The 22,539-nt window shown below is 42.9% G+C and overlaps 2 protein-coding genes across 5 annotated transcripts in view; both read right to left on the bottom strand.

The window, feature by feature from the left end:
* TAL2 (T-cell acute lymphocytic leukemia 2) overlaps positions 1-1,346 on the bottom strand; it is an 8,574-nt gene extending 7,228 nt beyond the window's left edge. Inside the window, exon 1 of the mRNA XM_005859802.2 lies at positions 1,311-1,346. The gene's annotated coding sequence lies outside the window, so the exon portion shown is untranslated. The remainder of the gene's footprint in view (positions 1-1,310) is intronic.
* Positions 1,347-13,202: 11,856 nt separating this feature from the next.
* Positions 13,203-22,539, bottom strand: part of FKTN (fukutin) — a 31,164-nt gene continuing 21,827 nt past the window's right edge. Inside the window, exons 7-9 of one of the 4 annotated variants that reach the window (XM_014534431.1) lie at positions 22,058-22,191; positions 20,505-20,632; positions 13,203-13,552 (exon numbers count right to left, since the gene is read on the bottom strand). In XM_014534431.1, the coding sequence (XP_014389917.1) occupies positions 13,339-13,552; positions 20,505-20,632; positions 22,058-22,191 (476 nt within the window). In that variant the 3' untranslated portion in view covers positions 13,203-13,338. Of the gene's footprint in view, positions 13,553-15,559; positions 15,712-16,740; positions 16,929-20,504; positions 20,661-22,057; positions 22,192-22,539 lie in introns of those variants that run through there. The other 3 variants (XM_014534432.1, XM_014534433.1, XM_014534434.1) reach the window with 3 other exon arrangements.

Below are 22,539 nucleotides of genomic sequence, written 5' to 3' on the forward strand. Positions count from 1 at the left end.
CCACGGGGCCCCTTCCCTCCCGGGGATCCCGCCGGCCCCGCCCCACTCCCCGTGTCCCCCGCTTCCCAGGACCAGCCCTCCCTGTGCCCTGAAAAGGGGGTAGAGGCGGAAGGAGAACCCCGCTTTGTGAAAGCTCAGGGCAGGAGGGGTCCTGCCCCTCACCTGGGCCGCAGCTGGAGGCCCTGCGTGCAGCTTACCCACCCTCTCCAACGCCCACAGCCGCGGGAATGCGTGCCCCGTGGTTAATGCATCAGATGTGAACTATTTAAGTTCCAGCGCATCTCCAGCTGCGCTCCGAGAACCACTCGCTTCGGAATCAAGGGATTGAGGGGAGGCAGATCTTAACCACAATCCAGACTCACCAGACCAGGTGTTCTGGGGATGGGAGCTGAAATTCGCGTTTTTTACTAAGCACCGAAAGAGAGTAAGGAGCACAACGAAGGTAGTCACTGCACTGGACGGATTCCCAGGTATATTCGTCAGCTTTCAGGGTCCCGGAACAGGACCTGGCTATCACAGTGGCCTTTCTGCCTCTGCACTTGCTTCTTTCCGTCTACTGTCCAGCATCACCCAGAATGATGCTGTGAAAACTCAAGTCCGATTCCATCACTTCTCTGCTCAAACCCTTGGGTGTCTCTGCATTTCATTGAGACTCAAACTCAGGTCTTCACAGTGGCTCTGAAGACAGCCTCTACCTGACCTCTCTGCTCCTTCTCTCCTGTGTTTACTCAGCTCTAGCCACTCTGGCCTCTGTTGTTTGAGGAACACACCACATACCCCCCTGCCTCAGGGCCTTTGCACTGTTTTCTTTGCCTATAACATTCTCCCCCACCTTATCCGCATAGCCTCCTCCATCACTTTCCTTCATTCATCCAACAAATTACTATGGAGTGCCTCCCATGGGCCAGTGCGAATACAGCTTCAAACAAAACATACACGTTTCCTGCGCTCAAGGAGTTGTCATTTCTCAGATCTTTGCTCCAATGCCATCTTCTCAGGGAAGGTTTCCTCTCTGACAGCAATATCTGAAATTGCACCTTCACGCCCACAAGTACTCTTCATCCTCCTGCCCTGCTATACTCTTCTTCTTGTCACTCATTTTCATTTAGTAATATTATACATCTTTGTCTTGCTGTCTCCTGCCCAGCCCTAGTGAAAAGACATTCATCAAATGTTGGTTGGTTAATGAAATGGATTAGTAATGAATTTCTAGCCATCACCCTCTCTGAATGACCCAGCATAGGATTTGACGCAATAAATGCACAAATACATCTTAGTAGATAAGAACACAGGACTCTGAAGTTGCATACCTGGGTTGAAACCCCTGGTCTACCCACTTGTGTGATCCCAGGCTGTCGTAAATGTTTCCTCCCACATCCCTCGTGGTTCAGGGTTCAGGATCTGGAAGAGGAGCCACACACAAATGAAACAGAAAAGACAAGAGATAATTTGGAAATATTGGGGGACCAGGCGGGTAAGCCCCACTCAAGAGGAAGGACTTCCACCCGTGCTCAGTCCGCACTGACCTTTTATAGTCTGAAGTAAACAATGCAGTGGTTACCATAGTTACAGTTCTTGTGAGTTTCACCTGTTTTGATCATGTTTACACTCCCTGCACTTCCCTCAGCCCATTAGCTTCCCAGGTAAGATCTGGGGAGTGTTATAAGGTCAAGCCTAATTATGCTTAGAGACTGAGCCCTCTAAGCTGGGACTTGTTTGTGACTTTGCCAGTAGGTCAGTCTGAGGCTTAACCCTATATCAGTTTCCCACACCAGGCGAATTATGTAACTTCTCCCTGCCTCTGTTTCCTCATCTCTAAAATGGGGACAATGATAGGTGTGTAAGCATTAAGTGAGGAAAACCAAGCAGGCAATGAATTTAGCACTGTAGGGGTGTCGATGGCAAAAGATAAATAGCTGGAGGATCAGAAACGGCTTGTGGGAGGGGTGGCATATAAGCTAGGCCTTTCGGCAGGGCTGCCTCTAGGCAGCCTGACATTTGTGGGACTCGGGACAAGGGTACAAATGCAGATTCCTGACCCATCCTCAGCCCCATTTTTCCCTCCCCTCCAGTTCTGTAAAAGGCCCTGTGTATGTGATGCGGGCTCCCAGCTCACACGGATCTCAGGAAGAGCCCTGTGCGGGCTCTCAAAACAAAATCAGGGCCATTTGAGCAGAAACTCAGAGGTCCCGAATGCATAGAGTGTGGTCTAGAGAAGGTGGGAAATGGGCACAGAACCCAAGGCTGGGTGGGGAAGGCTAACCAGGAAGTACACGTGTAGGAGTGGGGGAGAGGGCAGTCTATGTGGAGGCGCCCATGTGCCTCAAACACGGGAGTCGTATGTTTAGGTTTACACTGGCTACAGAGCTCATTCTGGTGGCAAAGAATGGATTGGAGGGGAGGTTGGAGAGAATTAACTGGTCACTTTGTCCATCGGCACAAAAGGGCCTTTATAACCTACTATGTGCAGTAAACATCGCCGAGCTGTCCTCTTTCTGCCTCTGCCTTCTCTGCTGTGGAGGGCACTGCTGCCTCGCGGTGCCCATACTTACCCACCTGCCTACTGTATCACAGTTCTAGTTAGAATTTGCACCAAGAACCCATATTACCTTGCATGTTAGCCAAACACCTGTGAGGTAATATAGGTTCTTAATGGCATAGTCTACAGCTGTAAAAAAAAAAAAAAAAGAATTGTGGCAACTGAGTAGCAAGATCGGATGCGAACTGAAACAATAAGCTATGAAATAAGATCTGTGTACAGCTGGATAAGGACTGAGAGAGGGTGAGAGAGAGCTACAGAGAAAGGAGCACAATTATGTTGGCACCAGAGCTGACATTTGTTTTCCTCACTGTCTTACGTATGATTGCTGGTTTCACAATTTTTAACGTGGGGAATGATTCTGATGCACCATTCCACTAGCAGTGACTCTTCAGAGTGACGGATCCTCTCCATCCTGTCTCCCAGTGTGGAGAGCTCAGGGGCTGGGTCCTGCAAGGGATGGGGTTGAAGTAGGAATTTACATAATCCGATTATTGGGGATTAGGTTTGGGCAGCTAAATGCCTCAGTGTGCTTGAGCTAAAACCCTTACTATTCATGGCTCTCACTGCCCCCTGGAGAGACTGCACCTGCGGGCTCCTGGGGAGGGAAGGGTGGCTGGGGAGGGAAGGGCAGATCCTAGAAGGGCTTGGGCATTGTCAGGATCTGGCTTTCCTGGCTTAATTGATCTGTCTGGAGGAGCCTGTGAACACTGGACCTCTAGTCCTGTGTGCACGGCTTGTCAGCTTCAGGGAGGACCAAACCTGAGGCTTTCAGAGGGGATTCTGTCAGCCCAGAAGGTTGTGGGCCATGGTCGTTTGGCGGGAGGTCATCCAGTCTTAAAACTCCCTTCCTCCCGCCTCATTCTTAGCCCCTTTACATTCTCCAGTTCTGCCTGTCCAGGCCCCAGTGCTTCTCTCCACCCTCCCATCTACCCATTCCTTCTCTGCACCGATTGTGTCTGCATCCATCAATTTATTAATCACACGAACTAGCTGGTTTATTTTTTTAAATATATTTTTATTTATTTCAGAGAGGAAGGGAGAGGGAGAGAGATAAAAACATCAACGATGAGAGAGAATCACTGATTGGCTGCCTCCTGCACACCCCACACTGGGCATATGTTCTGACCAGGAATTGAACAATGACCCCCCACTTCCCCGCCAGTTCACAGGTCGATGCTCAACCACTGAGCCATGCTGGCTGGGCAATTAGCTCGTTAATAGAATTTACTAGTAAGTCCTTTTAGGTAGGTTTTGTTCCTTGAAGTGCCCTATCTCTTAAGGCAATTTTGCTACTTTGATATTTTCAGAACCATTAATAAAGTGTTACATACAGTAATTTGATGATTTAAATAAAGTCTCTGCATTTTTGTTACTGCATTTCTCATTCTTCATGTTCTGCGTTCATGACTTCTCTATTCTTGATTAGCTCTGCAGAAGCTGGTACATTTTATTGTTCTTTTAAGAACTACCCCTGTGATTCATCATTTTTATGATTTTTCTAAGGCATTAATTTCTATATCTTTATAAAATGTGCTCTTTCTCATTTGCTTATGCTTATTTTGTTCTCTCTCCACCTCCCATTCTTAGATTCAGTGTTTATTTTACTAATCTGCATTCTTTCTTGTTCAGTAAGAAAAGCATTTTGGACTCTGAATTTTCTTCTGATATACCTTCCATATCATTCTGTGTTTCCATTTGCAGTTATCTTTGCCATTCGCTTCTAACATTTGTTGTTTATTTTAAATTTTCTTTTAGAAAGTGGTGTTTTGTTTTGTTTTTTACACTTTCTTATTGTTGTATATTTTGGTAACCATTTGCTAATCGTACTGCACTGTAGTCAAAAATATGCCCCGAACATTTTTTTCTTTAGGAAATTTATTGAGATTTTCTTTTTGGTAAAACATGATCAACTTTCATGAATATTCCATAGGTAATAGAAAAAGAGGTATATCCTCTGTTTTGAAAATAAAATGCTTTTTATATACACCCATTAAATCAATCCTCTATATTTTTAGGAGCCAATTTGGGAATAATCAGTACTCATTGATTTGCTGTGTATTAAGTGGAATAAAGTATTGAGAAATACCAAGTGGGAGGTGGTTTAGGGCAGTAGCTAAGAAAAGGCCTTTCTTTGGCGTGGCTGTGGAGGCAGACTGACCAGTGTTTGAATCGCTGCTCTAACACCAGCTGTCATCCTGGGCAAGTTGCCTCTCCCAGTCTCAGTTTTCTCAGCTGTAAACTGGAAATAATACCAACTTCATGGGTCAATGTGCACATTGAGTTAATGTATGTAAAGTTAGTTATTTGGAGCAAATGCTTAAAAATCTTATTAACAGGCATCTAACAAACTTGTAGTTGCTCAATAAATAGTTTTACTTTTTTATTATCAGAAAAACTATTCAAAAGCTAGACGGGGAATCTGAATACCTGCCTCTAATTAGCTCCAAAGGGTACTTTCATTTGCCCAGCCCAGCATCTTGACTCCCACCTCTCTCCCTCCACTTGCTTTGGGCCCTGTGGTGCTAAGAGGCCTCTATTTCTTCCCACTATGTAAAGCAAACAGAGCCCAGGACTGGATGAGGGAGATGTCAAAGAGGGGAAAGAAAAGCTTCTCTTGATTACCTTTTAAGGCTCTTTTTTACAATTAATTTCTACTCTCCAGCCCCCCAGACCCAGGACCCCTTGGTAACACCCACACACCCACATGTACACACATTTCCCCAAGACACCTGGTGCTGAGGACAGGCGAGCATTTCTGAGGCCAGAGCAAATGCTGAATATTGCAGCAGAAAGCGGGGCACAGAACTGATCCAAGTGAGTGAGTTTTTCTTCCCATAGTTACCAATTGGAGGGTCGGACAGCCCTGGGTGTGCCCAGCTGCTGAGGCTCTCAGGCCCAGGCTGGCTTGGCCTTGACTCTGCAGGTCTGGAGCTGCGAGCGCTTCTATTTCCAGCCAATAAATCTAAAGGCAGTTGGAAAGCAAGGGTTATGGGACCAGAACCAGGTACTAGAGAAAAGAGAGGGGTGGGGTGCAACTCTCCTTTTCCTCTTTATTCTCTGGTCTTTGTATAGGACATCACTCATCAATGGGTCCCGAGATGAGGATTTAGATGCTCTGTGGGCAGCAGATAAGAGAGCAGCCTCCTTGCAGAAAGTAAATTCATTGAATGCGCCCCATAAAGTCAATAACTGTCAGGCTTATCAGCTGTCCTCGTACCGCTTTCAGCCCCCTGGGGACCAGACTTGAAATAAAGGCCACAGCACCAGGGTCTGGAGACTGGAGGTGCAGGACTGGGCTTGGGAGGTGGGGAGATTCTGCCCCCCTGGCTGAATTCCGGGCAGGTGGGGGAAATCTGCCAGGCCTGAGCTGCCCAGAGCCTTCAGCTTTCCACACTGACAAATCCCAAACCAAACACACACGGCCCCAGGGGATGAGGGCCGGTCTCCCTTACCCTTCAAAGCCAGCAGATGTTTTCCGGAGGCTTCACTGGGGCTTCTTAGAAAAACTAGAGGATGTTGCCTCAAGTCTAACCAATAAAAACCTACGGAGGAAACCCTGATTCCCCACCACTTCTCACCTGGCTTTTCACAGCACTTAGACTTCTGCACTGGCCAAGAGCACACACTTTTCCAGCTGGTGGGGATTCAGTTTCTTTGAAAATTGTCTGAAATAAGTAGGCTGCCAGCTGGGGTTTCAGACCCAATTCTGAGACTCACACTGTAGCTGAAGCCGACTGTATCGACAAGATACAACCTCCTACCGCCACCCCGATGATCCCGGCAGGCGTTACAGGCTGGCCCGGGCCCCACCAGCCAGGGCCCCTGCTTGAGCTCTGACATGGGGAAGAGTGGAAAGCAGATGGACTTGGCCAGGCCTGATTAGTAGTCCGGAATGACCCAGAGAGGGTAGCAGGCAGGCTGGGGACAGGGAGGCACTTGTCAGCATGAATTGTGCTCCTAGAACAACTACAACAGTTCCTCTTTGCCCTTTGGAGATGAGAGTCTGCAGAGGTGAACAGTCAACAGGGAAAGGAGTGTTGGGGTCCAGCCCCAGCAGGTCCAGGGGTCCCCAAAGGTGTGGACGGAGTCGGCAAAGAAGGAATGACATGGAGACAGCATTCAGTTGATCATCAGCCTAGCCAGGATCTCTAGCCAGGATCTCCAGCCAAGTTCTGGTCAGGAACTCCAGCGAAGTTCTGGTTAGGAACTCCAGCCAGGTTCTGTCTTGGATCTCCAGCCAGGTTCTGTCTAGGTTCTCCTGCCATGTTCTGTCTAGGTTCTCCAGCCAAGTTCTGTAGCCAGGTTCTGTCCAGGATCTTTTGCCATGTTCTCTCGCTAGGTTCTGTCTCTAGGTTCTGTCTATCTCCATTCCAGGGAGTAAAGATTATGTAGCTTAAGTGTGATTGTTCATAGTTAAAGTGATTAACTACCCGCCTGGCACTTAGTTAAGGGGTTTTATTCCCTCCCTAACTTCAGGGAAAAATCCCTACCTGGGGAAACAATCTTTCTCGGAGAGGTGACCTTGGTTAAAACACATAGCGCCAAGAAGGGGAGCAAACATATTAAGAACAGTATGCCATATACACCAGGTCCCTTGAAACATATGCTGTGTAGATGTTTCTTCCCTGCAGCGACTGTGTCAAGCAGCAAGGATGGACCGGCTCCCAGCAAAGGAGGACGGATTCAGACCCAGAATTTAGCATCTCTACTGAGCCCATCTCCTTCCCTGGCTTCTGCTTTCCCAGCTCCCACAGCGGAGCCTGTCCTGGTTTCTAACTGAAGCAGCAGGTGCAGAAATGGCGCCAGCCTCCTCCCCACATCTCACACTGCCTGCCTCGTGGTGCCAGACCTAACACTGACCACTGTGTCTCCACCCCCACCCCTTTCCAGAAATTGCCTTCATGCCTTTCCCAGAGCCTAGGACAGTGGTGGCGAACCTATGACACGCGTGTCAGAGGTGACACGCGAACTCATTTTTTTGGTTGATTTTTCTTTGTTAAATGGCATTTAAATATATGAAATAAATATCAAAAATATGTCTTTGTTTTACTATGGTTGCAAATATCAAAAAATTTCTATATGTGACACGGCACCAGAGTTAAGTTAGGGTTGTTCAAAATGCTGACACGCTGAGCTCAAAAGGTTCGCCACCACTGGCCTAGGATCTCACCACCAACTCTCCTGTACCAGTTCACCTCGTAAACTTGGTCTTGGGCCTCAGATGCCTGCTCCAACTCCCCAGAACGCTTGGGAGACCTACCTTGGTCCAGCATACTTCCTCCCTATGGCTGGCAGCCTGGCTCTTGAGCTCGACTTTCCAGACCAGCCCCAGGGATAGGGAACGTCCCACCAGGCCTGTGGGCCATATAAGGCCCGAGACATTATTTAGTCTGGCCCTGCTAAGGCATTAGGGGTGAGTTAATTAAATGTTTGACCAAATATAGCAGGCTAATTTTTAAGTTGATAATTTTGTATGGCTGTGTGAATGATGTTATAAATATCCAAATGGCCTTTGGCAGAAAAAAATGTTCCTCACCCCTGTTCCAGACCAACACCAAGTACCAATCAGACTCAAATACTTCTTGTCCCTCGACTCCCTGTGTCTGTGCCCGACACTGGCTGGGAATGCCTAGGAGTGACCTTACCTGAGCCACCTAGTGTCTAACGCCCACCTGGCTAAGCCTCTGTCCTCTGTCCCTGCAATTTTAGGGATCCGAGATCAGTCTCAGTGAATTTAAATTCTCCCAAATTCCTGTGTTTTCTTCCAGGAGTGTTATGGTTTTAAGGTCTCACATTTAAGTTTTTATTCCACTTTTAGTTAATTTTGGTAAGTGGTATAAGGCAAGGTTTTAGTTTCATTTTTCTGTATGCAAATATTAGATTTCCCAAGCTCCATTTATTGAAGAGACTGCCATTTCTCTATTAAGTATCTCGGCCCCTTTGACAAATATTAGTTGACCATATACGGATGGGTTTGTTTTCGGGCTCTCAATTCTGTTCCATTGGTCTATGTGTCTTTTTTTACGCCAGCACCACACTGGTTTGATTAATGTAGCTTTGTTATATACAGGAAATATGATGCCTCCCACTTTGTCCTTCTTTCTCAGGACTGATTTTGCGTATTTGATTAATGTCATTGAACATCTTTTTAATGTGCTTGTCATCTGTATATCCTCTCCAGTGAAATGTCCTTTCTTGTCTTTTGCTCTTTTTTTAATTTCATTTTTAAGATTTATGTTACCTCTAAATTGCCAATGCCTACTAAAAATATTGCTGAGATTTTTATAGTAATTGCATTAAAATCTATAGAAGTGACATTAAACCTATTTTGAGTTTCCCAGTTCATGAACATGGTACGTATCTCTATGTATTTAGGTCTTCTTTGATTTCTTTATCATTTTCATATACAGACATTGTGTATGTTTTACCAGATTGCTGATGTTAGTATCTGTTATTTCTACTGTAAATTTCAAAAATAAACACAAAATATTTCAAGAGATTAGAAAAATTTTATTCATCATCACAAACTGGATTGTATATTATAAATTCTGATCAAAGGAGTAATAGTAAAGGTATTTTCAGTAGTACCACAAATTATTTGTACCTGAAGTAAACTGGTAAGCATACACTAAAATTTACTCATGTTTAAAATATCACTTTGTTTAGAAAATTCACATACATATTTTTCTGATTATGAAGTAGAAGGGACAAAGAGCTACATATGACTTTTACTTAATGGGCACAAGAAATATTCCCCACACTCTGAGTCATAAGAAGGCTACAAAATCTTGTAATTTTTTAAATATGGTACATGAGACAGCATAATTGTTTTATAGAATAAAATACAGTACTTCTCCTAATGCTCCCTTTTAACCTCCTTGTGGGAGCTGCTCACAGTATATAGCTGCTTGGCTGGCTAATGTGTTCTCACATAATCTCTGCACTGAGTTGGAGTGGGAGATGGCAAGAGGGGCATTCTAGGCTAGAAGTTCTGAGAATATAGAAGCAGAGGTTTCTCATTAGGAAAATTTATGCTTGCCTACTTTAGCAATGGTTCCTGTACAAAAGCTATCACCATTGAACTGGTCTGTTTGACTTATGCACTATAGTGAGAATTTCTCTCTGATGGGGAGCAGCTTAAAATAGCATCACATACCCTGTTGATTCTTGCCTAGTTGAGACAGAAGCACAAACCTGGGGAAAGAAGGTGGACATGAGTACTTTCAATGATCTTTTATTAATACTGATGTAATCATTTATTCATCAGGATAGACAACTAAATGAAACTAAGTATTCTAAATTCTTTCCCTCTCCAAATCATGACTTCTATCTGATTTTGGCTGGGCAGAGATTTACTAACAAGGAGGTGAGGGGTTACCTCTAGGAAAAGGTGAAATACTGAGAAAACAACAACAACAACAAAAACAACACACAAAAAAGTCCAGGGTAGAGCAGGCACCAAATCTAGGGAGGTACAGAGAGTGAATTGCTTGAAACTAAAGAACTAGGTAGCATATGAGATAGTATAAGAAGACCCTAGGAGAAAAAAGCTTGACCAATAAAATAAAAATACAAGTTCTTTTTAGAAAAGGAGGCAACTTGGTAAAGTCTCTGAATTCACAAACCATACAATTTGTTCTTTAATACCTTGATGAAAAACTTTTCCTAAAGCAAATTGAGTCATGCAACCTTCTGAGTAAGAATTGTGTCCTGACCCAGTTTCTTTTACTCCTTTTGAAGAATAATTAGAAAAGGACTTGGAAGTAGAAAATGAAAAATTTCTTGAGAACTTCCTTAATCCTAGGCCTGATGCTAAGCATTTATATTTCATTTATTCCTTACTAAAAACCCTTAGAAATACATATCATTTCCCTAATTCACTCATGTGAAAATTAAAGCTGAGAGGTCCTCTACCCTAAATCTCATGTGATGAAGCAGGGATCCAAACTCAGGCCTAAATTAAAACCTGTTGTCTTCTTATGCCAACATACTGCCTTCCCTTAGTGAGATGTCAGAGGTGACTTAGCCCAGGCCTTAATGATAGAGGAAAAGGAAAAAGAAATAGCTGCGGGAAATTTCTTCAGAGAAAGCATTTGGTGGGTCAGAAACTAGAGTTTTTCTATGCTTTAAAGCCGTTTCAAAGGATGATTATGTGTTAGAAGGTGGGAATGTGGCACTTTCTCTGAGTAGGTTTTGAGAGGAAATTTCCCCTGGGGTTTATAACATTGAGGATAAAAGACCTGTTCATTTCCCAGAAGGTGAAAATAGGGGGAGGAAAGGAACATTTGCAGCCTTAAGCTTGTGATATTGGGTGGTTTCAGGCCAGCATGGGAATTCATTCCAAGTGTGTTTCCCAGATACTATTCTGGTCCCCAATCTATAAGCCTCTGCTTTCCTGTAACACCTGCTGTCCACACCTCGCTGTGCTGCCATTTGTAGCCCTGTAAGACTAGAAACAGTGGTTTGGGGTCACAAAGCATAAAAGGAATGAGCACAGTCTGGTTTCAACTAGTCGCATCCATAAGAGAATAGCAATAAAGAGGACGGGGAGAGGCTTCAGATACTGGCACTTAGCAGACTGGTGCTGATGCTTCCTGGGAAGTAGAGGGTGGCAACCGGACACCTCTTGAGCTTCAGAGAGTAGGTACTCCTGGATGTGAAAAGCATCATGACCTGAGGCTGATGTACCCAATGAACGATTTCATTTCACCTTTTGAAGCTAAGACATTTTTCAATAAAGGTATCAAGTTAACCTAAGAATTTTGAACAAGAAACAGTCCTTCTTGACCTCTTTGTCACCTTGGGCGCTCTATCTAATCAGGAAGATAGTAAATGGGGAATGGCAGAAAATACCCTGAATTGTAATCCAGCTGGGGATGAGTTCTCTGTCAAGCATCTCGAGCCGGGTTAGACACACTGTGCTGTGAGCAATGAAACAGGCACGGGCCGGAAGTCATGGCACTCGGGTTTGAGCCTCAGTTGTTTCTTGCTCAAATCACTCATTTCTGGATTTACAATTTAGCTATAAAATAACGGGGTTAGAATGAATGAGGCATGAGGCCCCCTCTGCTTTTAAGATTCAAGAGCAAGGTGGTTTTCACTTGAATGTTGACTTGTTTGGGGGAATGGGCACACCCCGCCACGTGCGGGTCACATTTCAGGTTTACAGCCTGGCCTGCAGTCTGAGGAAAGGCGTCGCTCCCTTTAGCTTCCCTAACATTTAGCTTCCCTTCCTGGACCAAAAGGAAAAGATAGGTAAAGGTGTTTATTGTGCCTACACATCCCTTTACTTCTCACTTAGAATATATAATTAAAGTGACTCAGTAAGAGATGGGGAAGGCAGAGCCACCCCAGCCCACACAGGAAAACGAGGATTTCAGAGTGAGGTATTTGATCAAGTAGGGAAGTCTGAGTTCTTACCCCACTGATATTCAACAGACAGAACCACTAAACCTGATATAAACTTTGCGAACACTATGATCTGGAGTGGGGAACAGTTACCAGGTTTTCCACTTATCCTCATTTTGGAGACCTGGTGTAGTTTTGGAAGAGAGAGGAAATAGGTAGGCTTACATACCATTCAATCCGTTTATAGGCCATACGTGAAAACTATGGAGCTATAATTAATGAACAAATACACTGAAGAGAACATTTAAAACACCAGAGGTATTTCTATGAGTATTTTAGTGTTAAAATTGGGAGTACAAGGACTGTACATCAGAAAATACTAAATGTCCATGATTAGCTCATATTTTTACCTAACAGATGGTTTAGAATGAAAGAAGGAAAGTAAGTTTTGTGAAAAGACAACCCTTTCAACATCGTGTCCGCTAGCATGGTCCCACTTGCACGCTTTGTCAACAAGTGCTATCGGAAGTCAGTGAATATTCTCACGATGGCTAGAAATGCAAGCATTACACACACAGAAGCTTTCTCTTCACTTCAAATATGAAAATGGAAAGTGTATGGAAATGCAGGCATCTTTGACAAGGCTAGAAATGCGCTCTCCTCTCATTGGATGCTGCCCTGTGCTTTAAATCAATTCGACAGCAGGATGCTTATCAAATGAATCTGCTGGCATCTTGTCTTGATGCCACCTGAAATCTGATCACTTGAGTATTAACTCAGAAACCACAACCTTAAAAACAGCACTAACATATAAGCTTAAATGTTGAGAGCAGGAATGGGTCACTCTTTTTAGCTCCTTCCTTAACCTCATGTGGCAAGCCCATCTTCCAGGCCAAACATTCTCTAACATTTGAAAGCACCCAGAGCTCTTCAAAGAGTGAGGGTGTTTCACTCAAAGGAAAACTGGGGTGCTTACCAAAGGGAGGCGGGAAAAGGCAGGCATCTGTCTCACTCATCTCTACTCTCCCCGGTAACCTAGCACTGTACCTGGCACGTGAAGACTCCTCAATAAACTCTAAATGAGAGAATTAAATGGCTTAGGACAGTGGTTGGCAACTGCGGCTCCCGAGCCACATGCGGCTCTTTGGCCCCTTGAGTGTGGTTCTTCCACAAAATACCGACTTCTGCGCATGGGCCACGAAGTTTCAATCGCACTGTACATGCGTGCCCGCACGTGGTATTTTGTGGAAGAGCCACACTCAAGGGGCCAAAGAGCTGCATGTGGCTCGCAAGCCGCAGTTTGCCAACCACTGGCTTAGGAGTTAGAACTCTGAGTTTTCAAATTTGTTTTTCTTTGGCTCCCACTTATGTTTGACAGATATATATCTTTTAAAACAGTTATCCGCCTGTTTTTCAGGAGAAGAATTCTACCATTTCAACCCACTGTCTCAGTATAACTGGATAACCTCATCCCACTCGGAAATTGGCCAGACGCCGTTGGGCTGCACATTGGGGGGTGAGCGCTTCCAGTCCCACGTCTTCACGGGAATCTGCCAGGTCTTCCCATAGTTGGCTTCAATGTATTCGATGGTTTCACAGGGCACATGGACCTTCATGTCTACAAACTCAGTCCAGCACAGTGTAAACCTGGGAAACAGGTATCTGTGGCAAAACAGAGGCAAGGGGGAGAGGGCTTAGGCCTCAACACTGGACATCTTGGCTGAGGAACCCAGCTGTTAGGAACTGTTGGCTGAAGGACAGTCCTCTCCCACTAAGTACCTTTGGGGATAGATGTTTTTGACTGTCCAGCATCTCTTTCCTCTTCTAATGTTAACAGCATCCTAATTTCCCTCCCCTATCCCCAGTCCCAGGAACTCAGGAGGGCTGACTCTACCCCTGGGCTCCACAGACAGGTAAAAAAGGCCCAGGCCTAACCAGTAAACTGTAGCCTCTATTCTCTGTTGGTGTTTTCTGGAAAATGTTTCCTCTCTTCACAACCTGGGAAGACCTTTCAGCAATGAGACTTGAAGTCACAATAGCACATCACAGAAATCTGAAATATCACAGGATTAAAGAACAAAAAAGGAGCAGGGAAAAAAGCCAGATGTCAAAGTATAATCATGGTGGAAATGAGATCTAACTGGGACGTTCTCCAGGGAAAGGTCAGTTCTCACGTATTCTGCTTTTGAATATCATGTTTATCACCAGAACATAAAGCCATGCATGAGGACGAGAGGCTGAACAAGTTCTAAAGAAAGCAACAAGTTCCTTCCACCCAAGCCATGGGTGCTGGCAGTTTAGACAGTCCCAGCTGGCTTCTGAGAAAGCACGGCCACAGCGAATCTCATAGCTGAGGAGAAAGGAAGACAGCATGGCCCCACCATCTGCTGGTCCTACATATACTCGGCACACTCATTTTCACAGAGTTGCTTATTTTGTCATCAGACACATCCATCCATCACTAGCCTCCACCCTCCCCAATCTGAAGCTGGTCAACAGAATGTCCACCTGTCCCATCCTATCAAGTTGACACACTGAAGTTGAAATGAGGCATAAATCATGGTCTACCTAGTAAGATAGGCCAAGAAACTTCTCTCTTAAATATTAGCCTCTACAGTCTCACCAAAACGGTGACAGAAAGAAAAACCATAGGTCCAGGATAGACAGGGTGAATAAGAATACCACAAATTTTACAAAGGTAACATTTTGAACAATAAAAGATTTATGAACAAAACCAAAACATTTAAATGTATAAACAATGTTAAAAGAATTCAAAGACAATTTAACTCAAACATTACTTTTGTCCTAAATAGAGAGATATCCCTAAACTTTTTGTGGTTTTCTTTTCACTAAGTAATTTTCAATCTATTCAGCAAAAAGAAAAATTCCAATTTCCTAGGAGAAAAGATAAACAAACCATAAAATATAAAACTGACTGTAAAATGGGATTGTGGAGAGGAAGGGGGGGTGGTGAGTGACACAGAACACCTGCCATGTTCTCTGTCCAGGTTACCAGTAAACAATGACTAACACACCACACGTCTGTAACGTTGCCTTAGCTTTTAAAGCTAAGAAGTTCAGCTAAGTAGTTTGTACTTTACAGCTCTGATAGGAGCCAAAATGTGAACAGACTTAAATTCAGACAAAGCAACCCTAAATAGAATATAAATTTAAGGGATCTTAACACACACACATACACACACACACTCACTCACTCACTCACTCCTTCCATTCATTTTCTATCTCATATCATTTTTATTTTATTTTTTTTATAAAACAGTAGAGTTTGTTGGAGTAGACCATTTTCCTTCTCACAGACATCCTTAAAATCTGTAAAACTACTTTTTAATGGTTGGATAAAGTAATTCGTCAGTTTAATCATACAACCTATACACATAATTGTTAAAGAAAACACATTTTATTAATTCTAGTTAGCAAGGCTGAGTTAGAGATATTAATTACAATAGAATCTGACCTTTTTAAACATAAGTTCACATTAAACTCTGAAGCTGGAGCAGCAGAGCCATTTTATTAACCACGTGTCTAAAATGGAAACCATCCTCACACGCCACGATAATTTGAACTTAATTAAAAAATCAATTTGCAACGAATATTATAAAAATAAATATATTACTCACGATTTGGGTGTTCGTGAATATTTTCAGCTGAAAATTCTCATGAAAAATAATTTTAAAGTTGGTCAGGGCTGCCACTTAGGGAAAACATTTTTTTTTTTTAATAGACACGCATGGCATGTGGGGAAGTTCCACCGCTTGCATCTACAGACGCTTATGGCATACAATGGGTTAAACAAGAATTTCCTGTGAAACAACACAAATGGTTTATTCTCTTTACCAATTCTGTCTCTTCTTTTAACTCTTAACTTCTTTTCCTTGTGTTATTCCAGTGCCTTAAACCCTCTAGCTTAATAGAAGTAGGGACAGCATGCATTCTTATATTCTTTTCTAATTTTAATAGAAAAGCTTCTAAAGTTTTATCATTAAGTATGACTGCTCACTCTAAGTTTTTGGTATATTTTCTTAACCAGGTTAAATGAGTTCTAGATTTCTTTTATTCCAAGGGTACTAAAAATCCTTCTTTTTATTTTTAATCAGGAATTTTATCAAAAGGTTTAAATGTCATCTACTGAAACAGTCACATAGTTTTTTCCTCTCTTTAATCTTTTAATCCTTTAATGTTGAGAATTATACTAATATCACACAGTACAAAATTGTATTCATTGTGTTTCATTTAGGATATTTTTATCTGTGCTCACTTAGACTATAGTGTCCCTTAAAAAAAAAGAAATGTTCTTTATCTTGATTATTGTAGTAGTTACATAAGTATATGTATTTGTCAAAACTTAAAATGGGTGCATTTAACTATCCTATCTAATAAAGAGGGAATATGCTAATTGAACCTCACACCCTCGCAAAATGGCGGTGCTCACAGCCAATGAGGGAATATGCTAACTGACTGCTCCGCCCTCAAAGATGGCAGCGCCCACAGCCACACGATAGACTGCAGGAGAGGGAAGTTGGGGGCAACCAGGCCGGCAGTGGAGGGCAGTTGGGGGTGACCAGGCCAGCAGGAGAGGGCAGTTGGGGGCGACTGGGCTGGCAGGGGAGGGCAGTTGTGGGCGGCCAGGCCTGCAGGGGAGCAGTTAGGTGTCGATCAGGCTGGTAGGGGAGTGGTTCAGGGGTGATTGGGCTGGCAGGCAGAATTAGTTAGGGGCAATCAGGCAGGCAGGCAGGCGAGTGGTTGGGAGCCAGCAGTCCCGGATTGTGAGAGGGATGTCCAACTGCCGGCAGTCAGACATCCCCCAAGGGGTCCCAGATTGGAGAGGGTGCATGCTGGGCTGAGGGACACCCCCCCCTCCCCAGTGCACAAATTTCGTGTATTGGGCCTCTAGTATGTAAATAAGGGGGAAAAAGCAGGTACAATAAAGCATGCATATAGTAAATACTCAGTAGAAGTTAAACTTCAAATCCTCGAGGCATAATTATTACTTCATTACTGTTCACTGGTGATTAGGACTCTGGAGAACAAAAATAAATATAAAAATGCCAAAATTTCAGAGTAGAATTTAGATTTTAGGTCTGGAGTTAAATCTTGGCCCTGCCATTATGGCAAGATGACCTTGAGTGAGTTACTTCTCTCCTCTGAGCTTCAGCTTCCTCATATCTACTGGGAGTGAGAGCATAAAATCTATAGAGATAATGCAAAGATTATTTGAGATTATAAATATAAAGTACCTATCAAAGTACCTGATATTTAGCAGATACTGCAGTAACTATATCTTTATTGATGCTGTTAATATTATAATTATTATTAAATCTTGAGCCAAAAACATAATTCTGAAGGCAAAGAGTAAAGTTTTGAAAGCGGAAACTTTTTATTCCTTCCTGAGTTTCTCTCCAATCTTTAAAAAATGGTAAGCATTCTATGATATTGTTAAGCTTTTCTCAGAATTAACTGTGTTGAAAAAAGGTAGAATATTATAAAGACCTTTAGACTAGCTCTAAAGGTTTCCCCTGCCCCCATCTAGAAAATACTGCAGTTCTTTAAAGCAAATAGTGCTGAAAAGAATGAAAATGGCATATGGCTGGGGGAATCTTCCAAAGAAACTACTCTACACAGCCATCCCGTTCTTTTCTCTGCCTTTTAAGGTCACGGTAACATGATAGAAAATCTGGGACTCACACCATCTGTCCAGACAGCTCTACCACTGCTCATTTCTCCTGTGAAATCATCAGAACACTTCACACTTCCCAAACACTGCCGCCATAAAGAGCAGTTATAGCAGAATGAACGGAGCTCTTTCTATCTAGAAACGAAGTGCTTAGAAATGAACAGTTCTTTTGAGGTTTATGGGTTTCAGATCATGTCAGTGAGAAGACATACAAGACTTAGAAGAAAATTTAAGAATAACAAGATTATCATACTGGCTCTAGAAATTATCTTTCTTAGAAAAAGGTGATATTCTCATATGAGTTCTCTAAGAATAGATTTGGCAATTCAATCTCTAATTTCTCATAAGACTAAGAAGAGGAATAGTTTTCTTTACCACCACCACCACCACTAATAATAATATTAATAATAGCAGCTAATAATTATTTAACACTCAGAACATGCTTATTCTCTTCAAAACCCTTCAGTCTATTAACTCAATCTTCAAAACCACTCTATGTAGCAGTTTCTATTATTATTCCCATTTCACACTCAAGGAAACTTAGGTACAGAGGAGTTAAATAACTTTCCCGAGGTAATATATCCAGCTGGTCAAATGTAGAGCCGGGATTCAAAAGCAAATGGACTGCCACCATGCCTTTAATTTCTATGCTAAACTTTCTTATAGATTTTTAAAAAAAGCCTCTAAATTATACATGCAATTTGGCATCTTTATCACATTCTGAATAAACAAACTGTGTCTGAATGTCAAAAACACCACCCCCCATTCACCTAGTCACAATGAGAGTGTCAATTATATATTCATTAACTTATCATCAGAACTTACTCAGCATGAATGTGCTTATCAAAAAGAAAAATAAGTTTTTATCTATATACTAGAGGCCCAGTACATGAAATTTATGCAAGGGAGGGGGCCTTCAGCCCAGCCTGCTCCCTCTTGGGACTGCTGGCTCCTAACCGTTCGCCTGCCTGCCTGCCTAATCTACCCTAACCACTCTGCCTGCCTGCCTGATCACTCCTAACCACTCTGCCTGCCTGCCTGATCGCCTGTAACTGCTCATCTGCCTGCCCGATCACCCTTAACCGCCTCTGCCTGCCTGTTTGCCCCTAACCGCTTGCCTACCTGCCTGATCGCCCCTAACCACTCACCTGCCTGCCTGATTGCCCCTAACCGCCTCTGCATGCCTGCCTCATTACCCCTAACTGCCTGTGCCTCGGCCCCTGCCATAGCGGCTTCGTCTGGAAGGACGTCTGGAAGGTTGTTCGGCTGTCTGGTCTAATTAGCATATTACGCTTTTATTATTATAGAAGACATAAAAGCCTAAGCAACTGTTATGACAAAACGACTGGTTACTATGATGCGCACTGACCACTAGGGGGCAAATGCTCAATGCAGGAGCTGCTCCCAGCCCGCAGGCCCCGATCGCCAATGGGGCCTGCCGGCCAACCTCTTGGTCTTTTCCCCCGGCCGGCAGGCCCTGATCGCCTGATCGGGACTGGGCCCCCAGGCTGGGGTGGGGAATTGGAGGTGGGTGGTGGTGAACATGGCCCCTTTCCTAGGGGGCCCGAGGGCCGGATCCCTCCTTGGGGCCAGCGGCCAACTTCCTGGGTCCTTCCCTCATTTCCTCTCCCCGCCCGGCAGGCCCCAATTGGCCCACTGCCCACCCACCTCGGTGGTGGTTGGCCCCTCTCCCTGGCCAGCAGGCCCCAATCGCCCAATCGGGGCCAGGCCCTGGACTGGGACGGGGAACCGGGGTGGGTGGCGGTGGACACAGGCAGCGAGGGGAGGAGGAGGTGGGGAGGCGGGGAACCTGATCAGCCCTGATCGCCAGACAGACCTAGGGACCCCACCTGTGCATGAATTTTGTGCACCGGGCCTCTAGTAATATATAAAAAGTTTTAAGAATATGCTCTGAGGTCAGTGTCAACTTGGGAATGCTTTATAACTTTGAGAAAAAAGGTTTGGATTATCTCAAACCTCCAGACCAAGATTAACTTTACATGAAGGCTCCTTGCCTTCAAAAAGGACCCAGCAATTCCAGGAGGGTATGCCACCGTGCACAGGAGAAACGAGGCTGAGTGTGGATTCCCCTTCTGTGTTACAGAACATTCCCCACTGTGCCCAATGGTTCCATGTACTCAGTGATCGAAGCCGCAATCTCAGCTAGTTGGTGAGGTAAGTTTATGCCACTAATTAATATCATGACCGTCTAACTGCATTACTAAGGAGAGCACAGTTACTCTAAAGTTATTTCTGTCTTTTCTCATCAAGGACTTTTTCCATGGCAGCATTAAAAATGTTTAAAATGCCAAACTAACATACTACATTCCTTCAGCTCTGAGATCCCTCCCCCCAAATTTTTCCATCTGTGACTCATGTGTCTTACGATTATAATTGGCAGTTTTCCTTTCTTAGTAGCACATAAAATAATAGTGCATCTTACAATGTATATCATCTTACATTTGACAAAATATGGTAGCTGTTATGCCCAATGGGCATCTTTCAAGGATTAGCCCTCAGCCTCTGTTACGGGCACAGATCAGAGCTTGCCCAGCACTCATGGCCTCATTCAATCCCAATTTCCTCACTTCTCCTTCACTTCATCATGATCTCCTCACTGATCTTTACCCATCCCCAACCAATTATCAAACTCCTACAGCTCTAACGGTCAATCTGTGTTCCTTGTTTTGGTTTTATCTGATAACTCAAGGGCTTCTAATCATAATGACTCTCTGAACTGACAAACCCAGGGACACTTCCTCCCACAGATGTCCTGATAGGTGGTTCTTACATCACAACATAACTGGGCTCTAAGGGTAAGCTGAGAAAGTGTTAGTTAATACCGGAGCCTTGACAGAGTCCCCCCACCCAACCTCTGAATATTTCTATAGCCCCTTTTATAAGTACTTATCTGAATCATACTTAAATTTTTTTCCTGTTTTGGCCTGAGTGCCTCCATTCCACATATGGTCAGTCTCTTCATAGAAGAAAAAGATGTCAAGTTTTACATCATCTTTTCCCTGGAAAGATAGTTCCAAGCTGTCTTCTACCTAGAGGGAAGATGAAAACCTTCACAGACTGAAACAAAGGAAATATATATCTTTTTAATTAAAAAGATAATGTTTTATATAGAGTATTGATTTTAAGATACATGTGTTTTCAAGTTGGAGCACCACTGAAATTGGGATGCATCAGTAGCACAGCATCATTTCATTTCTTTCTTAAATGCATATAAAATAATGGTGCTTCTTACAACTGATGACAACTCAGGGTAATGACTTAACAGTAGCTAAATTATCTCTGTGCAGAATTTCCTGTTCCTGAGCCCTTTTCTGACTAAAGAAAGAAAAGAACCAAAGACAAATCACTCCCTTTAATAATCAACTATAAGGAAATAAGTTTTTCATTATAATCAATAAATAAGTACTTGTTCTATTACAGAAATCCATATACATACAATATGTACATGAAAAACATAGATAAAAAAAGGTACAACGAATTTTGAGAGTATTTTCCTAAGAAATTTATCCTACAAATAATTATGTTCCTATTGGACTTGGTGCCTCTGTCTGTTACAGAATCAATCACATAATTATTTATGCAATTTTTCTTCCAATTAGTGAACTTCTCAAAGGTAAGGACTATAACTTACTCATCTTATGTCCCAGGTGCTGACCACAGTGTCAAGCATAGAGTGAGGGTTGAGTAATGTCTGCTGAATGACAAGAGTTCTATTGCTTCGATTTTAATCACAGGAAACATTGTATTAAATTTTCTTAATAAACTAGAATGTTTATGATAAGGAAAGTAATTTTCCAGTGACTAAAATACTTCTACTTTATTTCCTGGACAACACTATTCTGGAAACAAGAAACTAAATAGGAAGGTGATTGCAAGGGATCATAGGCTTAGGGCATAGGAATCAAATTGTCTAGAAGATTTCATCTAAGTTGCAATGACCTATTCCTAGCTGACCTGAGAAAATTGCTGTGACCTAGGGCAGATGAAATAAACAAGAAGTTCAAGTACTGTTTGAAATGAGTCTGTATTTCTAACCCTTAGCAATCAATGAAATGTTTTGTGTTGATAATGATATGATGCCAAAGTGAACATAAAATTAAATTACTCATGAGAGACAATATAACTTTAATAGGGTAGATGGGCTTCTTATATTAATTGTTTATTACATGTTGTATTAACTATATATTATATTGTTCCCTAATATAATGGGAATAAATTCATCTGCAAGAGTACAAGGTCTTTCTCTCCTTATCACTGTTAACAGAAAACCAGATTTCCTCTTTTTCCTTAGATAGTGCAGAGGTCACAAGTGGTCACAAGCTTCTGCTGCACTCATCCTGGCGAATACCGAGTGACAAAATGACACAGCAACATTCTTAATCATTTCCAAGGTAATTCAAGTTTTACTTTTGAGACATGTTACTTATGAAGTAAAGCAGACTTTTATTACTGACCTTCCCGAATTTGTGTTTGAGTGGAAGTCCTGCATCCTGAAATGCTGAAATAATATTAGATCGGTAATCTTGTATAAAAATTCCTAGGTCAACATCTTTACTATAAGGAATAATACTGCATTGCCGATACCATCCTAAAAGTAAATAAAAAAAGAAAAATGAGAAAACTTAAAAAACAACAACAACTGAGTTTAGAAAAAATCAGTCATTATTATAATGAATGATCTCTGTAACAGTGGATTTTATTTCATAGGAGTAGACTTACGGTGCTTCACTAAAATTATTATTATTTTTTTAAATTATTATTTTTAAAAAATATGTTTTGGTTGATTTTAGAGGGAGAGAGAGAGAGGGAGAAAAAGAGAGAGAGAGAGAGAGAGAGAGAGAGAGAGAGATATGAAAGGAGAGAGAGAAAGAGAAACATTGATAAGAGAGAAACATTGATCGGCTACCTCCTGCACACTCCCTATTGAGTATTGAGA

Source organism: Myotis brandtii, unplaced genomic scaffold (assembly GCF_000412655.1).
Source record: "Myotis brandtii unplaced genomic scaffold, ASM41265v1 scaffold13, whole genome shotgun sequence".
Lineage (NCBI taxonomy): Eukaryota > Metazoa > Chordata > Mammalia > Chiroptera > Vespertilionidae > Myotis > Myotis brandtii.